This window comes from Phalaenopsis equestris, unplaced genomic scaffold (genome assembly GCF_001263595.1).
Source record: "Phalaenopsis equestris unplaced genomic scaffold, ASM126359v1 Scaffold000251, whole genome shotgun sequence".
Classification (NCBI taxonomy): domain Eukaryota; kingdom Viridiplantae; phylum Streptophyta; class Magnoliopsida; order Asparagales; family Orchidaceae; genus Phalaenopsis; species Phalaenopsis equestris.
The window spans coordinates 599,913-625,325 of NW_018164693.1; the positions used below are offsets into that span (position 1 = coordinate 599,913).

At 39.7% G+C, this 25,413-nt stretch overlaps 1 protein-coding gene across 2 annotated transcripts in view; it reads left to right on the forward strand.

Moving 5' to 3' along the window:
- Window positions 1-357: 357 nt before the first annotated feature.
- Window positions 358-25,413, forward strand: part of LOC110024197 (ABC transporter B family member 4-like) — a 32,728-nt gene continuing 7,672 nt past the window's right edge. The window contains exons 1-9 of one of the 2 annotated variants that reach the window (XM_020724017.1): window positions 358-912; window positions 19,389-19,443; window positions 19,531-19,706; window positions 19,787-20,008; window positions 20,104-20,342; window positions 20,856-21,381; window positions 21,482-21,755; window positions 21,894-22,774; window positions 22,910-23,176. In XM_020724017.1, the coding sequence (XP_020579676.1) occupies window positions 568-912; window positions 19,389-19,443; window positions 19,531-19,706; window positions 19,787-20,008; window positions 20,104-20,342; window positions 20,856-21,381; window positions 21,482-21,755; window positions 21,894-22,774; window positions 22,910-23,176 (2,985 nt within the window). In that variant the 5' untranslated portion in view covers window positions 358-567. Of the gene's footprint in view, window positions 913-16,388; window positions 16,897-19,388; window positions 19,444-19,530; window positions 19,707-19,786; window positions 20,009-20,103; window positions 20,343-20,855; window positions 21,382-21,481; window positions 21,756-21,893; window positions 22,775-22,909; window positions 23,177-25,413 lie in introns of those variants that run through there. The other variant, XM_020724016.1, reaches the window with a different exon arrangement.

The following is a 25,413-nucleotide window of genomic DNA, read 5'->3' on the forward strand; positions in this document are numbered from 1 at the left end:
AATTTTATATATTAAAGTTATATTATATTAATCTTCAGAAAAATAACTCAAATAAACCGATCAGATGGGATGGTGGTTTGATGATTAGATGTAGCATTGAAAAGTCTCGTGATCAAAACTTATTTACTTAAAAAAAATAAAAGAAATTAAAAAAAAAAACAGCTCAAAAGTAATCCCAAGAGAGAAGACAAATAGATTCTTCAAATTGTTTAATGTGTTAGTATTTCAATCGAGTCAGAATTTGGTATAATTTATAGTTTATAAAATTTATGGATGGAGTAGTATTAATATTAATAATTTAAATTGTCAACTGGAGGGAGAACAAGGGAATGAATGAGCAAGAAACAAATAAAGAGATAAACTTTGCCGATTGTTCAATTTTTAAGTAGCACACCTCCAGTAATAATTTGAGAATCCTCCGTCGCTGGTGAGCTTCTTTGATTCTTCTTTTATATCTATCCATCTATCTATCTATATATGTATATATATGCTTATCAAAATGCAAGCTTTAGCAAAGTTTTTCAGTTGCCTATACATTATTTTTAGTTTGCAAAACTTAAGGGGAAGATGAAGGGTAAAATTGGTGAATCTCCCACTGATCATGATCTCCGAAATTCAATGGCTCCAACTTCCTGGAGGAACTCATTCTCGACAAATGCAAAAAGAAAGCGCAACGAAATTAAGAGGGAAGTAGAAGATGGCAAGAAAGGAGAACAGAGGAGTGAAGTTGTTCCACTCTATAAGTTGTTCTCCTTCGCGGATTCAACAGATATCATTCTGATGAGTCTGGGCACCGCTGGAGCGCTGGCAAATGGAGCTATCAGGCCGCTTCTTACAGTTGTAATGGGAAGTTTTATCAACACGTTCGGAGAAGAATCAGATAGCGATCAAGTGGCTCACAGAGTTTCCAAGGTACATTTACGCTTTCTTTCAGTGCAGTCTTGTTTAAATTTTGACTGATTGCCAATCGTGAGAAGAAAGTATTGAGTTTGCTCCAGGCGCTCTTTAAAGATTGCTTTTTGGGGGTGTTTGGTAGCATAAATTTAACAGGATTTAGATTGGATTTATGGTAAACCCAGCCAAACGTTAAAAAACGGAAAGTAAAAACCATCACTTGGTTAAATCCATGTTTCTCTGTCTTCCATTTATTTTTGGATGAAAATTCGGATCGGTTAATGTTGAATCCGAATTTGCCCGTGAACCAAGTGAACCACACTTCAAGGCAGTAGTGGGTGGGAGTAGAGGAGAGAGAGAGTGAGAGAATAGTGCACGGTAATAAAGAATAGTGCATAACCCCTTTTTCATGATTTCTTTCTATTTATAAAGGATATAATATAATATGGTTAAATTTTGCTAGTAAACCTACTTTAATAGGGTGTTACAGGATATTCTAGATATTTCAAAAAAGTGAGCCCAAGGTTTAGCTGCTCTTTAACTCAACTGGCTAGGCTTACGAAGCCTTGGCTTGGCGAGGTCAGTCTGGCCGCTAGACTGTCAATTGACATCGCTTGGCTAGTCTCAATTGGTTTGGAGTCGGCAGAACTGATTTGGTGAACTAATCTTCACCGACCAGTTAGGCAAGCCTGATCATCGGCCTCATCGGCCTGTGATCTCTAGTGAGAGCTAGATTCATGTCTCCAAAGTGTTACTAGACTATTAGGTAGAGAATGAATCATTGGAAGCTACCGTTTGACAAAGAGATCCTGATGAATAACTAAAACTCGATATTAACTCTTGATAATATTTGGAGACTGTTGCATGTCCCTGATATAACTCCAGGACTCGTGGGATTAGCTCGTCCCTTGGGCCGGTCTCATCATGGTGGTAGGCTTATATTTTTCTTTGTCTCAATTTTGTCTTAACCGCTTAGGTTAAGGCACTTGGTTGCCTTTATAACTTGGAATGTCTTATCTTTGTTACATCTTGTCGGACAATTGGGCCTCCGAGCCTCCGAGCTTTCTATCAGTGAGCCGTCCTTTGATGTATTTTCTTTCTTCTAGACTGTCAAATCTCATCGGGATAAGTCCAGACACATTTTGTTTGTCTACAGTTAAATTCAACTATTTGGTGGATTTAATGGGTTTAACTTGGGAAGAAAATCATGACTATAAGAACCTGAAATAAAATGCCAAATTGTTTCACAATTTTTACTGGAGTTTATATCACCTAAACCAAATATTTTTTTGGATTTAACAATATATGGATTTGATATATCTAGATGTACCACATTTACTAAATCTTATTAAATGTAAATTCCGAGTGCAACTAAAACCCTAAAATACTGAATAAATTGTATTCTTTCAAATAAACAAATAAAAGAAGATGGAACCAAAAATTGCCACGTTTCCTTTACAAAGCATCCAGAGGTCTCCTCAATTCCTCTCGAATATTATGTTGTAACAAGAAAGCTTTCTTCCCAAAAAAAATTAAAAAAAAAACAAAAAAATAAAAGAAACCCTAAATACAAGTGCATCATCAGGATATATGAAGAATGAATGGACGATGCACCAGTGCTCTAGTGGTAGTACTTGCCATTGTAATAAATCTGTAAATTTTGGATTTAGTAAATTAGCACTTGGTTGAATTGAAGACAGTTGCATTTACTGATCGTTTGCATTTTTCCAGTTGACCAAATTCAATAAATCCAGTTGTAAATTTATTAAAAGTCTCTTTCAAATAGCTATTGAAAGTGATACAAGCCGAAACAAACTCTATGCTCTCAATCGAAATCTCTCTTGTTCAAGCCTCCTCTCTCGCAAACCATTTGTTGTTACCTTCCCTTACCCTAATCTTGCAAATCACAAACCCACAATTAATTCGAGCCAGCTATGTTGTTTTCCACTTCTTCTTTGTCTCCTCTTACAAACACCAAACTCATAGTCATCAAGCCTCTTTTTTTTTTTTCGAAACATTGCCGTTGATCCTTGGGTTTTCTACTCCACCTCCCTTCTTCAATCAAAAGAGAATACTTATTCACATTCTTCTTCTTCCTCTTGCTCTTCAATTAAGAGCCAATGACTTTGAACAAAAAATTCTCAAGCTATACAATTTGTGTGGTTAGTAAAAACTAACAATTATAACTTAAAATAAAACATCTTCAACTCATGGTAATATCTCCTGGAATTAGTTTTATTATATGTCACATAAATATTCATCATCTCATAATAGTAGATCGAATTTGTGCAACTTATAAGAGAGAATACTTAAAATGAGTTGGAAATATGTGTTTATCGTTGATCAAAACTAACATATTTAAGGATCTATTATGTAATATAAAATAGGAAAAACATTGGCGTGAGATATTTCAAAAACCACAATCTACTCCTTTTCATGTTCAGTTGAGGATTACATAATGACATCATGATATTTATAAATATTTTGCTCTTTCCTCTGAGACTTACAGATGTGTATCACGTTTTCCATGTCCCTTTACTATGATGTTGCATATGCGACTATTCTCATATTATTCAGTTTGAGTCGCGCTTTTAAAAGATCTAAGGTATATAATTCTTTTGTCAATGATATTATTGAGGTCAAAATCCACCAATTATATCAAAAGTCACTTGAAACAATATCAATATGCAAAACAATCTTCGACGTTGAGTTTATAGCATCCAAATTATAAAGAATAGACTTTTTATGATCGAAAAGACAACAAGAAAATAATAGGTTGCCTGCGAGATGGTCGTGATTTAGTCAAAAATCACTTTAATAATCGTATAAATAGCTCAAAAGAGCTATGTTCGGAAAAAAGGCTAAGCCAATGTGTCTGAAACATCAAAACTAACTAGATAGGACACTCATTTTATATGTGAGTCGATGAAACATAAATCAATGTGGCATAAATCTCGAGGGGGCGCATAATTTGAGGCAACATGCAAAGATATGTTAAAAATCCTCCAATCACATCTAAAATCACTCGAAACAATGTCATTTTGCAAACCCGTCTTAGCTGTAGAGTTTGGGCATCAAAATTATCTAAGAATAGACTTTTTCATGATCGAAAAGACAAGACTAAAAAAATAGTGGACTGCTATAGCAATGAACTCGATCTGGACCCGAATTGCCTCGAAAACCTGTTGTGGTGGAGCCCAATTCAAAAATGAAAAAAAAAAACAATTTACTTGTCGCCTAACTGTTCACGCCTCTCATTCCTTGGAAGAGGAGTAACTTTTGTTTTGGTTGGGCCCGCCATCATAAATGCAAGCAAAAGAGAAGAATTAAATATATTTTATGTCATTGAATTCTTCATCTGTTTGCAACATTTTGAGAGGTAGCAAGTGGTAGAAGAAAAAAACATTCTTCTTCACGTGACCGAACCAAGCAGAAGAAAATTTGGTATTGCATGCTACTGATTCTACCTTGGTATTTTTGGTGTTCTGCTTACGGGAAGGAGTATCGCAAGGTGTTGTTCTCTCCTAGTGCTTTTCTTCTTCGGTGTATCTCAGTGTAGAGAGAGAAGGAGAGAGAGAATGAGAGGAGAGATTTCTCCTATAATTGTCATTGTGATTAGACTGATGTAAATTCCTCAATTAGTAAAATCCTTTGCAACTCTAAGGATGTAGCTAATTTGTCGAACCATGTAAATATGTGTGTTTTTTTTGTGTGAATTTTCTCGTTCTATTTTTTGCTTCGTCGTCGATCGTTCTATTTCTATATACCACAACAACTGGTATCATAGCTAATGGTTGCAGATTAAGTGAAGGTTTCAGAGATCGAGAAATTTGATGGCATAGATTTTGGTTATTAGAGGAGCAGATAGAGAATTACCTCTATGGGAAGAAACTCTATCTTTAGTTATTGGGAAAAAAACCTGACTGAATGGATGAAGCTGAATGAAATTTATTGGATCGAAAGGTTCTAGGGGTTATTTGATTGACCCTATTGAGGTCTGTTGCACACAACGTCGTCAAGGAGAGGACGACTACAGATCTTATGACAACCCTGTCAGGTGTGTATGAAAAGTCATCGGCGAATAATAAGGTATATCTAATGAAGAAGTTATTCAATTTGAATATGACGGACTGTACGTCTATTGTACAACACCTAAATGATTTCAATGCTATCACAAATCAATTATTGTCTATAGAAATTGAATTTGATGATGAGATACATGCACTTATCTTATTGACTTTATTGTCAAATAGCTGGGAAGCTATGAGGATGGTTGCCAATAATTTTGCAAGTAAATCAAAATTGATATATGAAGATATTCGTGATTTAATTTTGGTTGAGGAGGTGCACAGAAAAAATTCTAGAAAAATCTTAGGTTCGAGTTCAACAATAAATATTGATTCCAGAGGAAGATCACATAACAGAAACTCAAATAGGGGAAGATCAAAATCAAAGAACAGAAGCAGGAGCAAGTCAAGGCTTGTTAAACAAGTAATTTGCTGGAATTGTGGCAAAACTAACCACATAAAGAGGAACTACAGGAATCATAAGAAGAAGGAGAATGATAGTGCAAATGTGGTAACTATAAAATCACATGATGCACTACTGTTGGCAGTTCATAGTTCTGTTGATGACTAGACACTGAATTCAAGGGTTTCTTTTCATACAACTTTCCATCAGGAATTGATACGAATGTTGCAGTTGACTTTGAGAAAGTATATCTGGCAGATGAGGAAGCTCTGAACATGGTAGGAATGGAAGATATTGACATCTCACTTCCACATAAAAACAAGTGGACTCTGCAAAAAGCCAAACACATTCCTGAACTGAAGAAGAACCTTATTTCTGTTGGGCAGCTTGATGAGTGTGGACATTCAATAGTTTTCTCAGATAGCATCTAGAAGGTTACTAAAAGAGCATTGGTACTGGTTCAGGGTAAGAAAACAGGTACGATGTCTATGATTACTGGTTTAATTAACAGTGTTGATACTACTGTTGTAGAGAGAACAACAAAGTTGTGGCATTGCAGACTTGGCCACATGAGTCAGAGAGGTATGAAGGAATTTCAGTCCAAAGATAAGCTACCAGAACTAAAGTCAATTGATTTCAACATATGTGAGTGTTGCATTATGAGGAATAAGAGAAATGTCACTTTCTTGAAAGGTGGCAGGACGCCAAAGACAGGAAAGATGGATCTTGTACACACATGTGTGGGGATCTTCTCCAGTGACATCTCTTGGAAGCTCTCGTTACTACGTCACATTCATTGATGATCATAGTAGAAAGGTATGGGTTTATTGCATGAAGTATAAATCTGATGTATTCAGTGTGTTCAAGACTAAGAAGATCATGGTTAAGACATAGACATGCTTAAAGCTAAAATGTCTCAGGTCTGATAATGATGGTGAGTACACTGATGGTGGGTTCAAGGAGTCCTATGCAGCTCAAGGAATAAGAATTGAGAATGTCACTCCAGGGACACCATAATAAAATGGTGTTGCAGAGCGCATGAACATGAACATTAATGAGCGGGCTAGAAGCATGAGATTGCACGCCGAACTACCACCTACTTTTTGGGCAGAAACGATCAGTACTGCAATTTATTTGATCAACATGGGGTCATCTGTTCCAGTAAATTGTGAATTACCTGAAGAAGTCTGGAGTGAGAAAGAGGTAAAATTTTCTTTCATTAAGGCTTTTGGTTGTCTTTCTTATATTCTCATTAATCTTGATGCTCGGAATAAGCTTGAGGCTAAGTAAAAAGGTGTTATTTCATTGGTTATGGAGATGAGACATTTGTATATCGTTTCTGGGATGATCAAGGTCGGAAGATCATAAGGAGCAGGAATAAGGAGCAGGAACGTGATTTTGCAGGAACGTGATTTTTAATGAGAATGTTATGTACAATGACAAGTTCAGTATAGTTTCTAAAACACACTGCAGAAATCTGAGTTTGTAAAGTTTGATGATTTACTAGAGGTCACAGTGCAGGGCAGATAAGCAGGCAACAAGGAAAGTGGATCCGGGGCATCCACTTCTACTTTTCCACAGTCAGTTTCAGAGAAGTCTACCCCTACAGTTGCAGTTTATAGGTCAAAAAGGGCTAGACGTTCTCCACAATATTATTCTTCAACTTTGAACTACATTCTGTTTACAAATGATGGAGAACCTCATAGTTATGAAGAAACCTTGCAAGATGAAAATTCGAGCAAGTGGGAGCTAGTCATGAAGGAGGAGATGGATTCAGATTCCTTGCTAGAAAATCAGACTTAGGAGTTAACAGATCTTCCAACAGCGAAAAAGGCATTACACAATAAGTGGATTCACCGGGTGAAGACTAAGCATGATGACAGTAAGAGGTACAAGGCTAGACTTGTTGTAAAAGGTTTTCAGCAGAAGCACAATATGATTATTCTGAGATTTTATCTCCTGTGGTGAAGCTTACAACCGTCAGAATGGTATTGTCTATGGTGGCTACTGAAGATCTTTCCCTTGAGCAGTTAAATGTGAAGACATCTTTGTTTTTGTTTGTTTTTCTCTCTTAAATTTTAGAAGGAGTCGTCAGCCTGTCAATCGTTGTATACTTCCCCAATTCGAATAAATCTCCCTCTCGAATCATATATGTGATTCAAAAAGTAGAGGAATCGAATAAGAAGGGACATACGACAAAACGACAAACAAGAGAAAACACAAAATGTGGAGAGCCTACGTGCGGTAAACCTCGCAAGGATAGGTTAAGAGTGTCCGCCCAAACAAGATCGGGCGAAAGCACCTTAAATTGATACCCGCTAAATAATACCTACGTAGACTACTCATAACCAGAGATTCAGGTGTAGGTGCCTGTTCTAGGGTCAAGAGCACTCCCTAAGGAACATATCCCACCTGGTTAATTACATCTTGGGGGGTACCCAAGAATACTCTGGATAAAAATAAGTTTCATTTTAATTATCGTGAACCTGGGGCAATAGGTACTCAAAGAAAGGTTATTCTGTGTGGGAACAGTCCCGATGCTTCAAAGCTCGCGCTAAGCAATCAGACAGAGAGTGAGTCGCTCACATCCCGAATGGGTAGCGGCTCATCGACACACGAAGCCCACAGAATAACCTAAATCATCTTGACGGGGATATCCAAAACACGTCAAAGCACGTTCGGGCCATAAGGGCAGAGAACAAATCGTCGCATCCCAAATGGGTGACAGCTCATCGGCATCGGGCCGTCAAAATGATATCAACGGAGTTAAGGAGCAACAGGGCTCAAAGGGGCTCAAGAAAAAGGAAGGTAGAGTGATCCTAAAAGGTAGAGGTAACTGGGTCGGTGTACCACGGACCTGTCATCCACAGCTACTAGGACGCTAAGTCTACCTGGTCGTGAAGGTAGTAGACCCAACCCGTCCTGAGATCCCCGGTCAGCAATCCGTGAATTGCGTCGTCCATGGGAACTTCGGTTGCCCTATGGTCAAAGGAAAGGGAAAGAAACTCTATCCTATGACTAAAAGCTGGAGCTCCAAGAGGTGAGACTTATACCTGCCAAAGTGGCAAGGATGCCTCAAGAAGAAAAAGAAAATGGAGGTTCAGCCACAAAGTTGGAAACACTCCAAACAAAAAGACTTACACCCTGTCTGGGTCAGGGAGCATTCTAACACCCTAGGCGCACTAGACAACCACCTATAAAGAGGTATGCTGGGATAGTCAGGTTGGAGAAGCACGGGGACTCCTCCTTGGGACATGCAAATATGATGCAGTTATCTAAAGCAGTCCTCAAGTATTGTGGAGGCCTTATTAACATATGCAGGAAAGTAAATGGTTGCAATTTTTTAATTCTTGAATATTTTAATCCTAAATTTTGATAAACTTGAATATTTTATTTAGGATTTTGTAGAAAATTACAATTTTAGGGTCTTTAATGTGCCTAGATTATACCGTGAAATCCCAGATAAGCCACTGAAAGAAACAAGAAAAACACATGCAAGTGAAAACATGCAATATGATGCAAAAAGCAAAACAAGTCAAATCAAAATAATAAAAAGCCGGTGTCGCTGGGTCGGCAACATATCCCAATAAGGAAAAAAAGTGCGGTCGGACTCTGCATATACACACCCGGTCATAATTTCATACATCAATATTAAATGCAGAATTAAGATACGGGACACGAGCATCTGCTCCTGATCCCCTCCACATGGTTCCCGCGCTAAACGTCTCAGAACCTGTGCCCGTATCTTATTTATGTTACAGGACTCTCCTAAACTCTAAAAAGTACATAGGAAAAATAAAAGACTCAATCATGCATGAAAACAAGTGTCAGCGGAAAGCTCACATGCAAATAACGTATTGTAAGTCATGCCTTAAAAGTGGGGGAGCTAATAGCATCTGCAAGCAAAAGGGTCAGAAATCATTACTTGCTCCCCCCTTAGCGGTACTTAGCGGTACCCATAGCGGTACCTATGTGTGTGCACATAAATAGACATGGCTCCCTGCAGAAGAACACCCTAACACACTACCATACATATGCATCTTGCAGACACACCACAAACATAATGCAAAAGAAAGATACCTGGCTAGGGCAGCCAATCCAACAGAGAACAATAGTCAGACATAAAAAATGCTACCTAAGCACCCTAAATCCTAGCCTAGCACACCATCTAACGAAAAGTGCGTCAGCCTAGTATCTAAGTGCGGGGTAAGTTAGGTATAGTATGACTTTAACGAGGTCGCCATACAGACCCCATCCTAAAGATCTGAAGGATCTAAAGGGTGTCGCGAAGAGTGGTGACACGAGTTAGATATATTAGATCTTTAACACAATCATACTCGTGTCAATCCTGATGACTTAACTCGCATTGCTCCCCGAGATCAACCCAGCAAGCAATGCTCGTTAAGGCATCGCGGCCGACACGGGTTCACTCTCCTAACGAGCCTGACTCGCTACCTATGCAAACATGCAAATGCAAATGCAGACAGTCATGTGATAGAAGTGACGAGTGTACCGCGAGACAGTGACTCAGGAAAAGGTGGGCATGCCGTGGAGGCAGCGACCCAAACAAATGGGTGTGTCGTAGCGGAAGTGACCCAAAGAGGTGTGTCGAGGCGATAGTGACCAAAAGTGATGGGTGTGTCGTAGTGGTAGCGGCCCGAATGTGTGTCGAAGAGGCAGTGACCAAAAGTAATGGGTGTGTCGTAGCGGCAGTGACCCGAAAAAAGGTTTACTGATGCGGCAATGACCAACAGATAGTGGTGATTCTCACTGGGGAGCATCACCCAACTGCAAATGCAAATGCATATGGTGCAACATGCAAGCAGGCAAGCATGTGATATAATGCAAAAACATACAAAAATGCAGGTGATCGGTCGACCGGGCCGTGGTGGCCGGTCGAACTAAAATGATTAGTTGATCGATTCAGGATGACCGACCGAGGCACAAATGGTATTGACCAGTCCGAGACGACCGATTGAGGTGCAAGTGGTGCCGGTGCAAGTGCAAATGTGATACACAAGGTGCAAGTGCAAGTGCAACGTGCAAATGCAAGGTGCAAAGTACAAGTGCAAGTGTCGATACGATATGTGACAAACAATATGTAACATGCAGGACATGAACATGCAAACAATGAGATGCAAATGACCACATATGATAGCGAGTCATGCTCATACTAACGACCTCACCTGGGAGACCTAAAGTTTAGACCATTGGATGTGCAGCATCGCCGCCTCTTGCTTTGGTGAGGAAATGCAGGAAATTTCTCTCCGGATCTCCGAGGGGGAAACTCTCCACGACGTTGCGAAATAAGATAATTACAAAGCTTTTCCTATTTTTGCGAACTCCTCCAGACTTTGCAAAACGAGCCAGCTACAAAGCTTCTCTTGTTTTGCAAAGTCCGACCTCCCAACTTCTCCAAGTAAAGCTAGGGAATCCAAAACAAGGGGAGTGAGGGACTCCGACCCATCGGGACTTATGCTAAGACTCACAATAAAGGGAGACACTCAGCTCTACAAAGGGGTATTTGACCACACACAAGAAGTCCTATCCTACAGGCTGGTTCTAGGAAATCCAACGATCCATCACGCAAACACGTCATCACGCCGACCCACGCCGGCGCCCGCGCCCCGTGGAAGCGATTGAACACACACGCCTAGACTCCACTATTCCTAAAACTGGCTAGGAGGTAGAGAATCTCACAACTGTGACGGTTGCGGACGCGTTTTCTTTGCTTGCTCCAAGCTCATCGGCGTCCGATCCACACTCTAGTATGTCTCGTAGAACGTGTCATGACAACAAAAGGACATAGAATGCTGTGAGGGCAAGAGATATGCGAAGTATATGAAAATAAGCATCAAATCATATGAAAATGAGGCTGAGACATATACCTTCATAGGAGGGTCGCTCAATAATGACAAAAGAAGGAAACCCACGGGGACGTTGGCGGGAAGAAGCGCTGACGGAGGCCTTTCCACGAGGCGGATGACCCTCACACCTCCCCGAACAACGACGTTGCTCGCTGTTCGGCGGCGTCGAGGTACTTTGGCGAGGCGTTCGGTTGCCGAGAAGGTAGGATGACGTTGTGTAGAGGCTAGCAGCGGTGTACACAAGGAGTGAAAGAAATACGGAGGAGAGCCCAAAATTCGACGTTCTCCTCGCTGATTTTCTCAAGCGTAAATGCGACACCGACGGGGCAAAAAGGTGGGCGAGGAAGAGGTCCGGCGAATGACCGGATCTCGGCGTCGGAGTTGGAGGAGGAACCGGCGGATCTTGCTGCCAAGAAGAGAAGAAGAAATTTGCGTGGAGGTGGCAGGGGGCTCGGCTAGCTGCCGGAGGAGGACGCACTCCAGCGGAGGAAGAGCCGGGTTCGGCCGAGGAGGAGGAGGAGGTGGCAAAGAACTTCACCAGCGAAGAGGCTCGCCGGCGTGAGGAAGGAGGCGGCGCCGGTGGCGGATCTTTCGTCGGTGAGGCTCGCCGGCCGGAGAAGTCGCGGGGCGCGGAGCTGACGGCTGCGAGGGCTAGGGTTCGCGAAATGTGATTGGCGGCTGGGGGAGGGAGCTGGGCGCGTGGGAATCAGGGGAGGGGGAATTATATATTATAATATAATATAAGATATTGTATATATATAATAATAATAATTATTATATTATTATAATTATCATTCGTCTATTCTTCTCCCGTGCACGTCCTCCCGGCAAAGTGGAAGTCTTTTCTGGCTAAAATTGACATTCTAGACGCGTTGGCGCAGTCCATTTCGTCATTCGGGGTCATCCGGACCACTTTTTTGACTATCGTGCTCAAAACGATAATTTGCACATTTTTATCCCGCCCGTGAAGCCATAGCGAAGTGGACATCCTCCGTAAGTGAAATCGGCGTTCCAGACACACTTGTTGGGTCTGTTTCATCATCTGAGGTCATCTGGACCACTTCGTCAAGTGATCGAGCCAATTCGAGCCAAAATCGCGCGTGACGCGCCACATAATATTTTTTGCCCCGATCGGAGTCATCCGACGTGCCAAATGTCGATCGGCCTTCACCTAAGAGAAAGTCATAGCCTAACAAAATGACCCTGACTACGTGCCCCTCAACACGCGTCAAAAAGGTCTCGGGTAGGTGTCTGAACTATTGGATGTCACGAACATACCGTAAACTATCATGAGTCATGCGGGTGTACACCCTACACTCGTGACATCAAAAATTGATGCTAACAATCTTTTCTTCATGGGGACCTTAAAGAAGACATCTACATGCACCAACCTGAAGGATTCGTGGTACAGGGAAAGGAAGAGTCAGTTTGCATATTGAAGAAGAGCTTGTATGGCCTAAAGAAAACTCCTAGACAGTGGTAAAAGAAATTTGATAATTTCATGCACAGTGCCAGGTACAACAAATGTCAAATAGATTACTGTTGCTATGTCATATATTTTGACAATTTATATATCATCCTGCTGCTCTATGTGGATGATATCCTTATTGCAGGTGTTAGTATTGAAAAGATCAATAATCTGAAGAAGCAGATATCAAAACATTTTGCAATGAAGAATTTGAGAGCGGTAAACCAAATCCTTGGTATGATAAATGTCAGAGATAGAGTCAGAGGCATGTTGAGACTCTCTCAGATTGAGTATGTGAAAAAGGTACTTAGCAGGTTGAGCATGGATAAGACCAAACTAATTGACACACTCCTGAGAAGTCACTTCAGACTCAACAAGAATCAATCACCCAAGTCAGAGGAGGAACAAGATCACATGAGTAAGGTTCCTTATACTTCAGCTATTGATTCACTTATGTATATTATGGTTTGCATCAGTCCGGATATTTCCCATGTAGTGAGAGTTGTTATCAGATACATGAGCAATCTTGGAAAGGAACATTAAGAAGCAGTGAAGTGGATCTCGAGATGCCTAAGAGGCTCTGCAGAAACTCGCTTGTGTTTCTCAGGAAAGAGTTTAGAGGTACGAAGCTATGTTGATGTTGATCTAGCTGGAGACATTGATATCAGAAGAAGTATTACAAACTATATTTACACTATTGGTGTCACTGCAGTATCATGGGGTTCTAATCTGCAGAAGACAGTTTTGTTGTCTACTACAGAAGCTGAGTATATAGCAGTGTTAGAGACTGCAAAGGAGATGATATGACTACGGGGCTTCTTGAAAGAATTGGGCAAGAAGGATCAGAAAGACATTCTCTACAATATTTCTTGCCAGGAATCCAGTATTTCTGTCTAGGACTAAGCACATTCAGATCAGGTATCACTTCATACGGTCATTGTTGGATGACAGACAGTTGTTGTTTGAGAAAATTTGTGGAAGCCAGAATCCTGTTGATATGTTGACAATCCTGTTGATTGTTGATATGTTGACAAAGAGTGTTACTCTAAATAAACTGAAGTAGTGCGCAGCTTCAATTGGTCTTCTAGCTTGAAGACAGAGGCCTTGAGTTGCAGAGGTGAAAAATTTATGTTTGAAGAAAAGAGCGACGCCACTAGTGGAGAATATCAATTTGAGAAAGAAAACGATGCTGCATGTGTACCGGTTTCCAAGTGGGAGATTTGTTGAGGTGGAACCCAGTTCAAAAAAAAAAAACAATTTACTTGCCACCTAATTGTTCCTGCCTCCCATTCCTTGGAAGAGGCGTGACTTTTTCTTTGGTTGGCCCCACCACCATAAATGCAAGCAAAAGAGAAGAATTAAATATCTTTTCTGCCATCAAATTCTTTCTTTAAAAAACCGAACTCCAAGGCTGTTTCAAGGATTTGGTTCGTGTGCAAGGCTTAAGGAATTACTGTTACAGGCGAGGTAGTTTCAAGGCTTTTCTTTACAGACGAACGCTTTTTTTCTTTGGGTCTTCTTCTTCTGTTCGCAGCATTTTGAGAGGCAGCAAGTCTTATAAGAAAAAAGCCTTCTTCTTCACGCGACCGAACCAAGCAGAAGAAAATTTGGTTTCTCATGTTACTGATTCTACCTTAGTATTTTTGGTGTTCTGCTTACGGTAAGGAGTATCAAAAGGTGTTGTTCTCTCCTAGTGTTTTTCTTCTTCGGTGATTTCGTTGTAGAGAGAGAAGGAGAGAAGAGATTTCTCCAGTAATTGTCGTTGAGGCAATTTGTCGAACTACGTAAATCTGTGTATTCTTTTGGTGTGAATTTTCTCTTTTTATTTTTCGCTACGTCATCGATCGTTCTATTTCTATATACCACAACACAAACATCATAATCACCTAAAGAGCTTTGCTCTAGAAAAGGACTACACAAATGTATCCAAAACACCAAAATTAACTAGAGGGGACATCCATATTGTACAAGCCATTTGTGTGATGACACTTAAATCATTGCAACATAAATCTCAAGACATAATCTCTTGCCTGTTTGGGGCGGATTAAAATTGTCGGGGGTGTTTTCAAAACTTTGTCGTCCCGCTTGGTTAACACGTTCACGTGACTTTTATATAAACGTGGGTTTTGATTGTTTAATAAACAGTGCCGCGGGATCGACTTCGTGGCGCACGTTGATTTCCTGCATTTTACCCCACTGCCTCAATGCGAGCCCTACGAAGGATCTCCTTCACTCTTGCCTCTCTCGCTCTCGCCTCCCTCGATCTCTCTAATCCGCTCTTGTTAATCTCATGTCGCTCTCGCCTTCCTCTTTCTACCTTTTACAATGTGTCGTAGTTATTTCTGTGGTAATTTCACTTTCTCCATTCAATTTTGGCTTTCTTCCCTTGAAATTGGGTTTTTGATTTGTTTAGGGTTTACAAAGAATTTGATTTGTTCTAGAGCATTGTTGTAAAGATTTGTTTGTCTGTGGAGGGAGTACTATGAGGTGTGCTTGTTTTGGAGCATTGGAGCATTTGTTCTTAAGCAATGGAACCTGTTTTGGAGCATTTGTTCTTGAGCATTGAAACTTATTTTGGAGCATTTGTTCTGGAGTAATTGTTTTGTGTGGGTGGTGGTGGATGTGAGCTGTGCTTGTGTGTGGTGGCTATGAGAGATATTTATGGTGGCTGTGGTGGCTTCGAGTGTGTGGGTTGGTGGCTTTTGGTGTGTGGATAGGTGGTGGATGTGAGCCGTGCTTGTTTGAGGTGGCTCTGAGATGTGTTTTGACTGGAAAAAAATGGGCCCTACTTTTCTAATATGGGCTCAGTTTGATTCATGCAATGCTTCTGCGGGTTTTCATTTGAATTTAAAAATATTTTTAGTTAATTTATTGGACTTTTTTATATCAATGCATATTGTATACTTGAAGAACATCCTGTAAAAGTTGCTAAAATTTTGGTCCTCTATCAACTGACTATAATTTTGAAATAACACTATCCACTGATTATGATTCTGAAACAGCACAACTACGCCATGTCAGAATGATTATTTATTCAAAAACAACTGTAAATTAATTATTTTCTGAACTTACAAACTAAACAAATTATCTAGATTAATGACAAAATGATCATTTATAAAAAAATAACTGCAAATCAACTGTTTTTTCAAACGCACAAATCAAACAGCTGGTCAGCTTTTCAGGATAAGTTACTTATCTGGATAAGCTAGATAATTTGCAGCTTAAAACAGACCCTTAACTTAATTTAATATGAAACTTAGTACAATGTCGCTACATTATACCAGATCCCCCGTGCGAGAAGAAAATATTATTTTCGATCTACTTGATGTGTGGTTGATGTCGTTGATCACAAAATATGATACGATCCACATCACCATCCACACATCCCGACATAATACTTTCTAATGTGTGAGGTTCCCATTCTACATAATCTCCGGTGTACAAAAAAAAAAGAAGTATTCCTTAACAGATCCCCCGTCCTGTCTTCCCTTACGAGCACAACAGGATGCCACTCACCCTATCCATCTTCATTTAAATGCTACAATTCCAGACTTATCATTAGTTCTATTCCTCCCATCCAGCCGAGGAATTATTGCGTGCATTCGGTCTGACCGTCAGGATTATTTCTATTTTTTTTTTTAAAATTTAGATAATACCCATCAAAATACATCGGACGTAGAGCTGATCTACGGCTGCTTGGTGTCCGACCCATGGAATAATTTTTCCATCCAGCCATTACCCTCGCCGGCACAAACCCACAGCCTCTTCAGACCACCGCACCAGAACAATACCCCTTCTCTGTGCTCGTACGTGGCTTCCCCTCAGGCCGAACCATGCCAACTTTCAGTTTGTCCCCTGATTTCGCACGCCTCGGCTCCCTTCGCTCTCGACCCTATTCCAAGCCCTGTTTGCCTCTGCAGCACCCCAGCTCTCTACAGCGTTATTCTGCCCGTTCTTCTCTTGTCCCGTTCTTCGCTTCTGCTCCTACACCTACACCATTCCCGATGCCCTCGACGGCACACAAGCGACGACGCCGTGTTTGGACCTTGCTAGAAGAATCATCGTTGAGGTCGTTAGTGTTGAAAGGAGTTGTAGTGGAAGCTTGCTTATGAAGTCATCTACAGGTTCAGCCGTTTGTGAAGGAGAGGAGCTTATGAGATGCACGGATTCAAGTAGTTTATTGAATCACCTGACCTGGTAAGTGCAGGATTTACAAATGAAACTATTTCTTGAATTTCTAAAATTCCCTTGAAGATGAAGATATGCGATTGAGAAAATGTATGCAATTGCTGATGTTTTGAGGGTGGATGTTGTGATTTCTTCGTCGGAGGGATGAAATTCTTTTGAAGGATTTCATGTAGCTGTTCTAGCTTTCAGGGAGGGAAGTCAATCAAAGAACATTGAGGAGGGAGATTGGAGTATATGTGTGTACATATAAAAAGGTGTCCGCATGATTCTCAAAGCAGATGGGCAACCAGGAAGAAAGTACGGCCGATTGGATGTAGCAATAGACGAGCTTTTCCAGATGAACCCTAAAGCAACATCAAAGAAAATAACTTACCCGGACGATCCACAAAAGATGATAGAAAATGTCCTTTAGAACAACATTAACCTTCAGAACTATTGATGGGGAGCATTCATTCAGAGCATGAATTGATCAAATTTATGATCCATTCTGATGATCCTGCGGTGGAAAGAGGCAAGAGCAAATGAGTCACCAGTATCTTTGCTGAAATGAGCATAAGTGACAATGTTATCCCTTGATGTCGATTGATTTGAAATATCATCAGCTCCATCTCCTGCTGCTTTCTACTTTCTCTTCAACTGGTCAAGAACTCATGATCCTCACTAGTAAAGATCACACTTGCCTCTCGCTCGTCCTCTGCTACCATCAGAATTGCCCGGTATCCCCCTTTTTCACCTTTTCGACCCCCATGAGCACAACCACGACTTTCACTTTGTCCACGTCTACCTATCTCTCTCTCCCTAGGTGGCTTAGAACAGACATTGCTTAGATGATCAACTTCACCATAGTTGTAGCACTTGCAGTCTCCCCCTGGACACCTAGCGTACCTAGGCTCATAACAGTCAATGCTGATCGTTCACCTGAAAAACCACTCAGTTCAGAGTGTAGCTTCATGCGACTCTCCTCTTGTTTCATCGCAGCGATGGCCTCATAGTGTAGGAACAATCGCCTAAGCTAGGAGGATAAATCTTCACTGATTAAAGGCTGGATTCAGACAGGCTAGAAACTGTATGGTTCTCATATATGTAAAGTTCTCTCTTTTTTTGCACCTTGGATCGCTACAGCTTGACATCGGTGAGAAGTAATTAAGATCCGCCCACAACCTCTTCAAATCTATGAAGTATTCCTGAATTGTTTTCTCATCCTGTGCCATAACTTCTATCTTACATTGAATCTGAAATATTCTTATGTGATTCTCAGTCCCAACATAAGTCTTCTTTAACTTTGCCAAGATGTCCCACACCTTTTGAATGTTATCGACTGAAGACACAATTGACGGAGCCATTCAGTTGAGCTGTTAGATGTAAACTAAGGAGTGAGTGGTCCTCCACTTATCCCTTTCAACACCGTCATTTTTTGATTCGTCCTTGGTCAGATATCTCTCTAGTTTTCTCCCTATTAAAACCACCTCAATCCAACATGACCAACTTAGATAAGTAGCTGACCCATCAAGTTTCAAATCCACAGGAGGGAGATCTAGCTTCACCTACATTGAAGCATGAGTTGAAGTCGCGGTTCGTATGAGTCCTATCAGGGCCTTCAGGACCTCAGGATCAATCCTTTCTAGAAGATCCATCCTTTACTCCCCACACTATCCCCATCTCTCGTCATCTTCAATCAACTAGACTCCCTTATAGGTCATACACACCATGAACAATTCCCTTCATTCTTTAGGCCCGATTTTGATATATCTCATCTCTTTATGTGGCTATTGGACAACGGCGGTGGTCTGGAAAGGAAGTTATGGCGATGGTCTAAACAGAAGCGTCGGCGGCCTGGGCAGACTGTGGTGCCCTAGAGTGTGGCGGTCTAGAGCGACGACTTGGGTTGGGTTGCCGGTTCATTGATGACTAGGGTTTGGAAGAGAGATAGGTAGAGATGACTAGGATTTGACTTTGATACCAAGATGAAAGAAATAAGCCAAAAATTGGATATTTCATTCAGCATGTGTTTAAATAGGGGTTACAACGTTTAACAAATAAACCCAATAAAATCCTCTTATTACACATAACTCTGAACAAACTGTACATTTTTAAACATTGTAGCCAGTCATGCATTTATAGCAATGAAAAATTTAAAGCATGCCTCTCCATTCTTATATATTTACGTATCTAACACCTAAACTTCAATTTTTATAAATTTGCTGCCTTAATCATACATGAAAAGAAGTATTCCACTTTTTATAAGTTAACTAGTGGTAATTTTTATTCGATATGAAAGATTTGAGTGGTATATATGTAATAAGTAAAATTTAGATAATAGATATATAAATGCATAATAATTTGGTACCATGAGTGTAATATGCATGACATAAAATTACTAAAATCGCATATTAGTGGCCCCTCACTGTCTTCCGTGCTCAATAAACTATATAGTTTATCATTCAAATCAGATCCCCCGGCTTTATATGAACTAATGAAAAGAAATTGGTTTATGCGTGCAGGTTTGTCTCAATATGGTCTACTTGGCTATTGGCGCAGGGTCCTTCTCATTTTTCGGTATGTATGCTACTACAAGTGCTCAAACAATTAAAGCAATTAACTGAGCTAATTAATGGCGCATATATTATCTTTCTTCTTAACCAGAGGTGTCCTGCTGGATAGCCACTGGGGAACGGCAGGCAGCTAGAATAAGAAATTTGTACCTGAAAGCATTATTAAATCAAGAAATTGCGTTCTTTGATAAGGAAGGAAACACTGGTGAATTCGTAGGAAGAATGTCTGGGGACACTGCCCTCATTCAAGACGCCATGGGAGAGAAGGTTCAACTTACTCACAGTTCATTGAAGTAGCAGAAACATTGAACCAATTCATGTTATAACTCTTAAAACCATATCCGCAGGTTGGAAAGTTCATTGGACAAATGTCCACATTTTTCACAGCCTTTGTAATTGCATTTGTGCAAGGGTGGCATCTCACTCTAGTCATGGTGTCCGTGATTCCCATAATTGGGATTTGCAGTGTGATCATATCAAACGTTACAATGAAGACAGCTTCACGTGGACAGAAGGCCGATATAGAGACATCTGCAATTGTACAGCAAACAGTAAGCTCAATAAGAACTGTAAGTCGAACCTAAGCCGCGTTCGTATCAGATGTAATTTATTTAATTGGTAGAAAGAGTGGTGGGATTTATTCCCAAAAGCCGTTCTGTTTCAGGTAGCTTCTTTTACTGGGGAAAGTCCATCAGTGAGGAAATTTGAGAAAGCTCTTAAAAATGCCTACAGATCAAGCATTAATGAGGGCATTGTTGCTGGATTAGGCTCTGGTATTCTCACTTTTTTATCCTATTGTGCGCTTTCATTGGGCTTTTGGTATGGAGCAAAGCTGATACTGCAAAGAGGCTACAATGGTGGAAATGTTTTTTCTATTATATTCTGTGTCTTGTTTGGTTCCACGTAAGTTACCAAGAACTTCATTCAGTTTTTTTTTCCCAAATGTGAGAGTGCCATTTTTAGCTAACTATTGTAACTTGTATTAGGGAATGTATGCATCAAAGTTTACATAAAGTTTCATAGCAAAAGAATTTATAACACATAGCTCATATGTGACGGGAAAATTTGAGAGAATTTGTTATTCTCTCTTCCAACATTTGTATCCTGTTTACACCATTCTAGAGTGCTTTCTTTATAGGAAATATACAAAAATCTGGAATCAAATTTAGCTATACATTTAATTATAATAAATAATCCACACGGATTGGTGCAGTCGCATCATTAGCACACGAATCAATGAGATGGTAGGCAGGCCGAAGGCATAACACCGAGAAATTTTTTCATATCTTTGTGTGATAAAATACCTATGAGATATTTGTAGTTCTGAATGTGCATGGCCCAGTTTCTGAGTTCTTTTCATATGTTAGCTTGACATAGTCAGAATCATGTCTAATACTTTACTCGCTATTTTTTTAGCTCCTTGTCTCAGTTGTCCCCTTGCACGTCAGCATTTGCTGCTGGACAAGCTGCTGCTTATAAAATGTTTGAAACCATCAACAGAAAGCCAGAGATTGATTCCACTGACAAAACAGGAAAAAGATTGGATGTTCTTGTTGGGGACATAGAGTTCAAAGATGTTAATTTTAGCTATCCTTCCAGACCAGAACAGAAAATATTCACTGGATTATCACTCGTCATTCACCATGGCACAACTGTAGCCTTGGTTGGTGGGAGTGGAAGCGGGAAATCAACTGTGATCAGTCTGATAGAAAGGTTTTATGATCCACAAGATGGTGAGGTTCTCATTGATGGAATAAATATCAAACAATTCCATCTCAGATGGCTCAGAGAGAAAATCGGATTAGTGAGCCAGGAGCCCGTCCTCTTTGGCTCGACCATTAGAGCCAACATCACCTATGGCAAGAGCAATGCAACGATTGAAGAGATTAATGCTGCTACTGAACTAGCTAATGCTTCAAGGTTTATTAGTATGATGCCTCAGGTTGTTCTGCATTTCCTGACAATTTTTCTAATGAGAAGCATTAGAATGTTTGCTGAAACAAACTGCATGCGCTGTAACATGAGTTGCTAATTCTTTTCAGGGACTTGATACCTTGATTGGAGAGCAAGGAACCCAGCTCTCAGGCGGTCAAAAACAAAGGATTGCCATTGCTCGAGCTATCGTGAAGGATCCAAGAATTCTACTTCTAGATGAAGCAACTAGTGCGCTTGATGTAGAATCAGAGCGAGTTGTACAAGAGGCTTTAGATAGAGTCATGATAAATCACACCACTGTTATAATTGCTCATCGTCTTAGCACTGTGAGAAACGCAGATACCATCGCTGTGATGCACCGAGGTTCAATAGTAGAAAAAGGTACAACCTCCCTAGCATATGTGTATTCACAAAAATAACCAAGTTTTTATTTAATGTCAGAAGAACCAGCATTGTTATGACCAAGCTAGTAATCATCTGGAAAAGCCTAATTCTAAGAGTTGATGTTATTTTGGTTAGGTACTCACTTGCAGCTCCTAAAGGACCCAATGGGAGCATACAGCCAACTCATTCAGTTACAAGAAATGGACCAAATTTTGAATCGATCATCACACTCTAATCAGGAAGAAACCATTGTTCAAGCTGTAGAAGCATCATCTTTGAGCCGAACCAGTTCAATAAGACAATCCTTTAGCAGGGAATCGTCTTCGAGGTATGTGAGCGACCACGTAATCTTTACGGATCCTGCTTTGCCAGTTACAGTCAACTGGCAAGAGAGGCCATCAGAGGAACCGGAAGATGATTTTCCATCCCAAAGTTCTAATGAAGTGCCAATACGCCGCCTGGTGAATCTAAATAAGCCAGAGATCCTGATTTTGGTACTTGGTTCAGTAGCGGCATTTTTCAATGGCGTTATATACCCTGCTTATGCGTTACTGATATCTACTATGATAAAAACTTTCTACGAGCCACCACATAAGCTTAGGGAAGATTCCATCTTTTGGTCATCGATGTTCTTGTTATTTGGTGCTGTTGGTCTGGTGGCAATTCCAATAAGATCATGCTTGTTTGCAATTGCTGGGGCAAAGTTGATTAGAAGGATTAGATTGATGACATTTCAGAAGGTTGTCAACATGGAGATTGCATGGTTTGATAAAGTTGAAAACTCAAGCGGAGCTATTGGTGCAAGACTTTCAACAGATGCTGCTACTTTGAGAAGCCTTGTTGGTGATTCACTAGCTATACTTGTTCAGAATATTTCAACCTTAGTTTGTGGCTTGGTAGTCGCCTTTGTTGCAAGTTGGCAACTTACGCTTATTATCCTGGCATTAGCGCCCGTAGTATGTATCCATGGATTTGCTCGAATGAAGTTTAACAAAGGATTCAGCGCTGACACAAAGGTTTGGCTCAACATCTTTGTTAAAATTTGTAATTTTTATCACTTTTGAAGCAGACTGGATCAAATAAGAGCCATGAGAAAATTTCAACAATTTAGGATTCTAACAATTTTAACATAATGATCTGAACTATTCTAGAAAATGTACGAGGAAGCAAGTCAAGTGGCGAGTGATGCACTGGGAAACATGAGGACGATTGCTTCATTCTCAGCTGAAGAGAAGGTATTGGATCTCTATAAAAAGAAATGTCAAGGCCCCATTAAAGCAGGAATCAGACAAGGAAAACTTAGCGGAATTGCATTTGGGGCATCCTTCCTGTTAGTATTTTGTGTTTATGCTGTCATCTTTTATGCTGGATCTCGCTTAGTTGTTGCTGGCAAGATAACGTTCGACAAAGTATTTCAGGTACTGCCTTGCCTAAAGCTTAACAATTTCGTTTGATTAATGCGCTTTAGATAATCTATGATTATAATTGAAGCGAGTTTGTTACTGTTAGAAGCTGCGCTATGCATACAAAAAAAAAGTATGCTTGTCATTGTTGATTTTTCCTATAATCCAATGGGCATAATCAGGATGGAGTTCTAACTTCTTATTGAATGGAATACAGTGAAATTTCAATCTTTCAAACCAGAAGCATTCATACAAACTATGACAGTGAAACAGCATGAATGTTGTCTTAGCTCTTGAAATTTCAAACAAAAACAGCACAAGAGAAATTTTTTTTTTATGTGAAATTTCGTTAAGAAAAATATCAGAAAGCCTAGCCCAGATGACATCGCTGTCAATTAGTTGAAAAACTATTTTTTTTATATTGTTACTATGCTGTGAATTGCTGCACATTTAATGGATACAAAATTACCATCATCATCACCATCATCCTGTCTTTAAGAGCTAAAAATATAGTATGATAACTATACAAATTAAATGAATAAGAAATGTATACAATCTAAATAGTTTGTAAATAAATTGTTTTTTTTTTGCAAAAAAAATCAATATTAAAAATTGATAGGCTAAACAAATAATATTATAATCATGTTGTTTCAATTGTCCTTTTCTCAAGCTATGCTTGATTTTCTTAATACTTCAACTTTTCGTAGTTTGACTATTTGCATCATTACTATTCATTTAACTCATAGTATGTGTGCCAGATATGTATGCCATTTTATTGATTTATTACATATTGGACACTTGTTAGGCATATGTGATCTCCTACATATGTCAAGTATAACATAGATATATATTATAAATTGACAACTTAATCTAAAAGATCGCCCAAAGATTTGATTTTCTCATCTCTGTATTCACCACAATTATAATTAACTTGAATGGTCACTAATTTGATTGTGCCACATTAACGAGGGTCTTTTCAAAATATATACTTCAAGTGGCCTGAGGTGGGGGTCTTCTAAGGTCTTCCACTTGCTTGATTTGCCAATCTCAGCTTCATCCAACAACTCTATCTTCTCAAGCATGCTTCTTGCTTAATTTGTAGCAAGGAGATCCCACCACACCTACTGCACCACAAAGCAATATGACCTCATGCTTTAATTATGGAGCACTGCTACTAAAACACATTAAAGAGTCTCAAGCTATTCGTTCATTGCCTAAGAGATTTGCACCAAAAATTGCCTACCTACTCACCTAAAGCTCTAAGTATAGTATCCATTCATACACCAATGCACATAAAGCACATCACTACCTCATCAAAGCACTACTTGATCCGCTTATTACATTCATTTCATTTCCAACCAAGTGCAATCTCCATATAGCTATAGCCTCTTTCACAAGCTTGCCAATGATTTGTCTCTTTCACTTCATGATTTAATAGTAATATTTGAGGTGAAGTGCTCAAATACTTAGCACATTAGTTAGAAATAAAGTGAAGAATTTAAGGTGTTGGGTTCGAGCTCTCTAACTTGCCCCAAAAAAAGAAAAATATCAAAGGTTGGTACCCTTAATAATAGTTTTTTGTTATTCAAAAGTGTTTTCTCTGAATCTTTCACGTGCGTTAGAAGACTCAACTGTCATTGTTACTTTTATCTCCATCATCTCTAGTACACATGACCTTTCTCTTTGCAAATTCTTAAAGATGTTGTCTTGCTTAAGTTTAAAGCTCCCAACAAGGATCTACTAAGGTAACTCAATCTTTCTAATCATCTAGATACTTTTAAGGATGTTATTTCTCTTTATAAGGTCTCTAACAGGTAAAATTTAGTCTTCTGCAAACAAATTCAAAGATGTCGTTTGACAGTGGTTCAACTCTCATTCCACTAACATTCACTCGTTTGAGGAATTCACGCCTTTGTCTACCCCAAATCTTTACCCTAAAAGGGTTATTCAGAACTTACCAATTCATATTTTGTGTAAAGCAAGTAAAAGTCCAGTGCTAAAACTATATCTCCAAATTCATTTATGCTAACCACTATGTTATTGATGGTGACAAGTTTGTTCACTTGGGCTGTTTTTATCATGGAGATGCAGTCTACAAATTTTAGGTTCTACATCACTAAGAACCCTTCTATAACTATGAAGATGCTAAAGAAATGAAAAATTTACGAGTAATAATGAAATCGTTGGGAGGCTAACCAAATCCATCCCCTCCTGACACTTCGTTACCACCCTTGAAAAGCATCGAGAGGTCC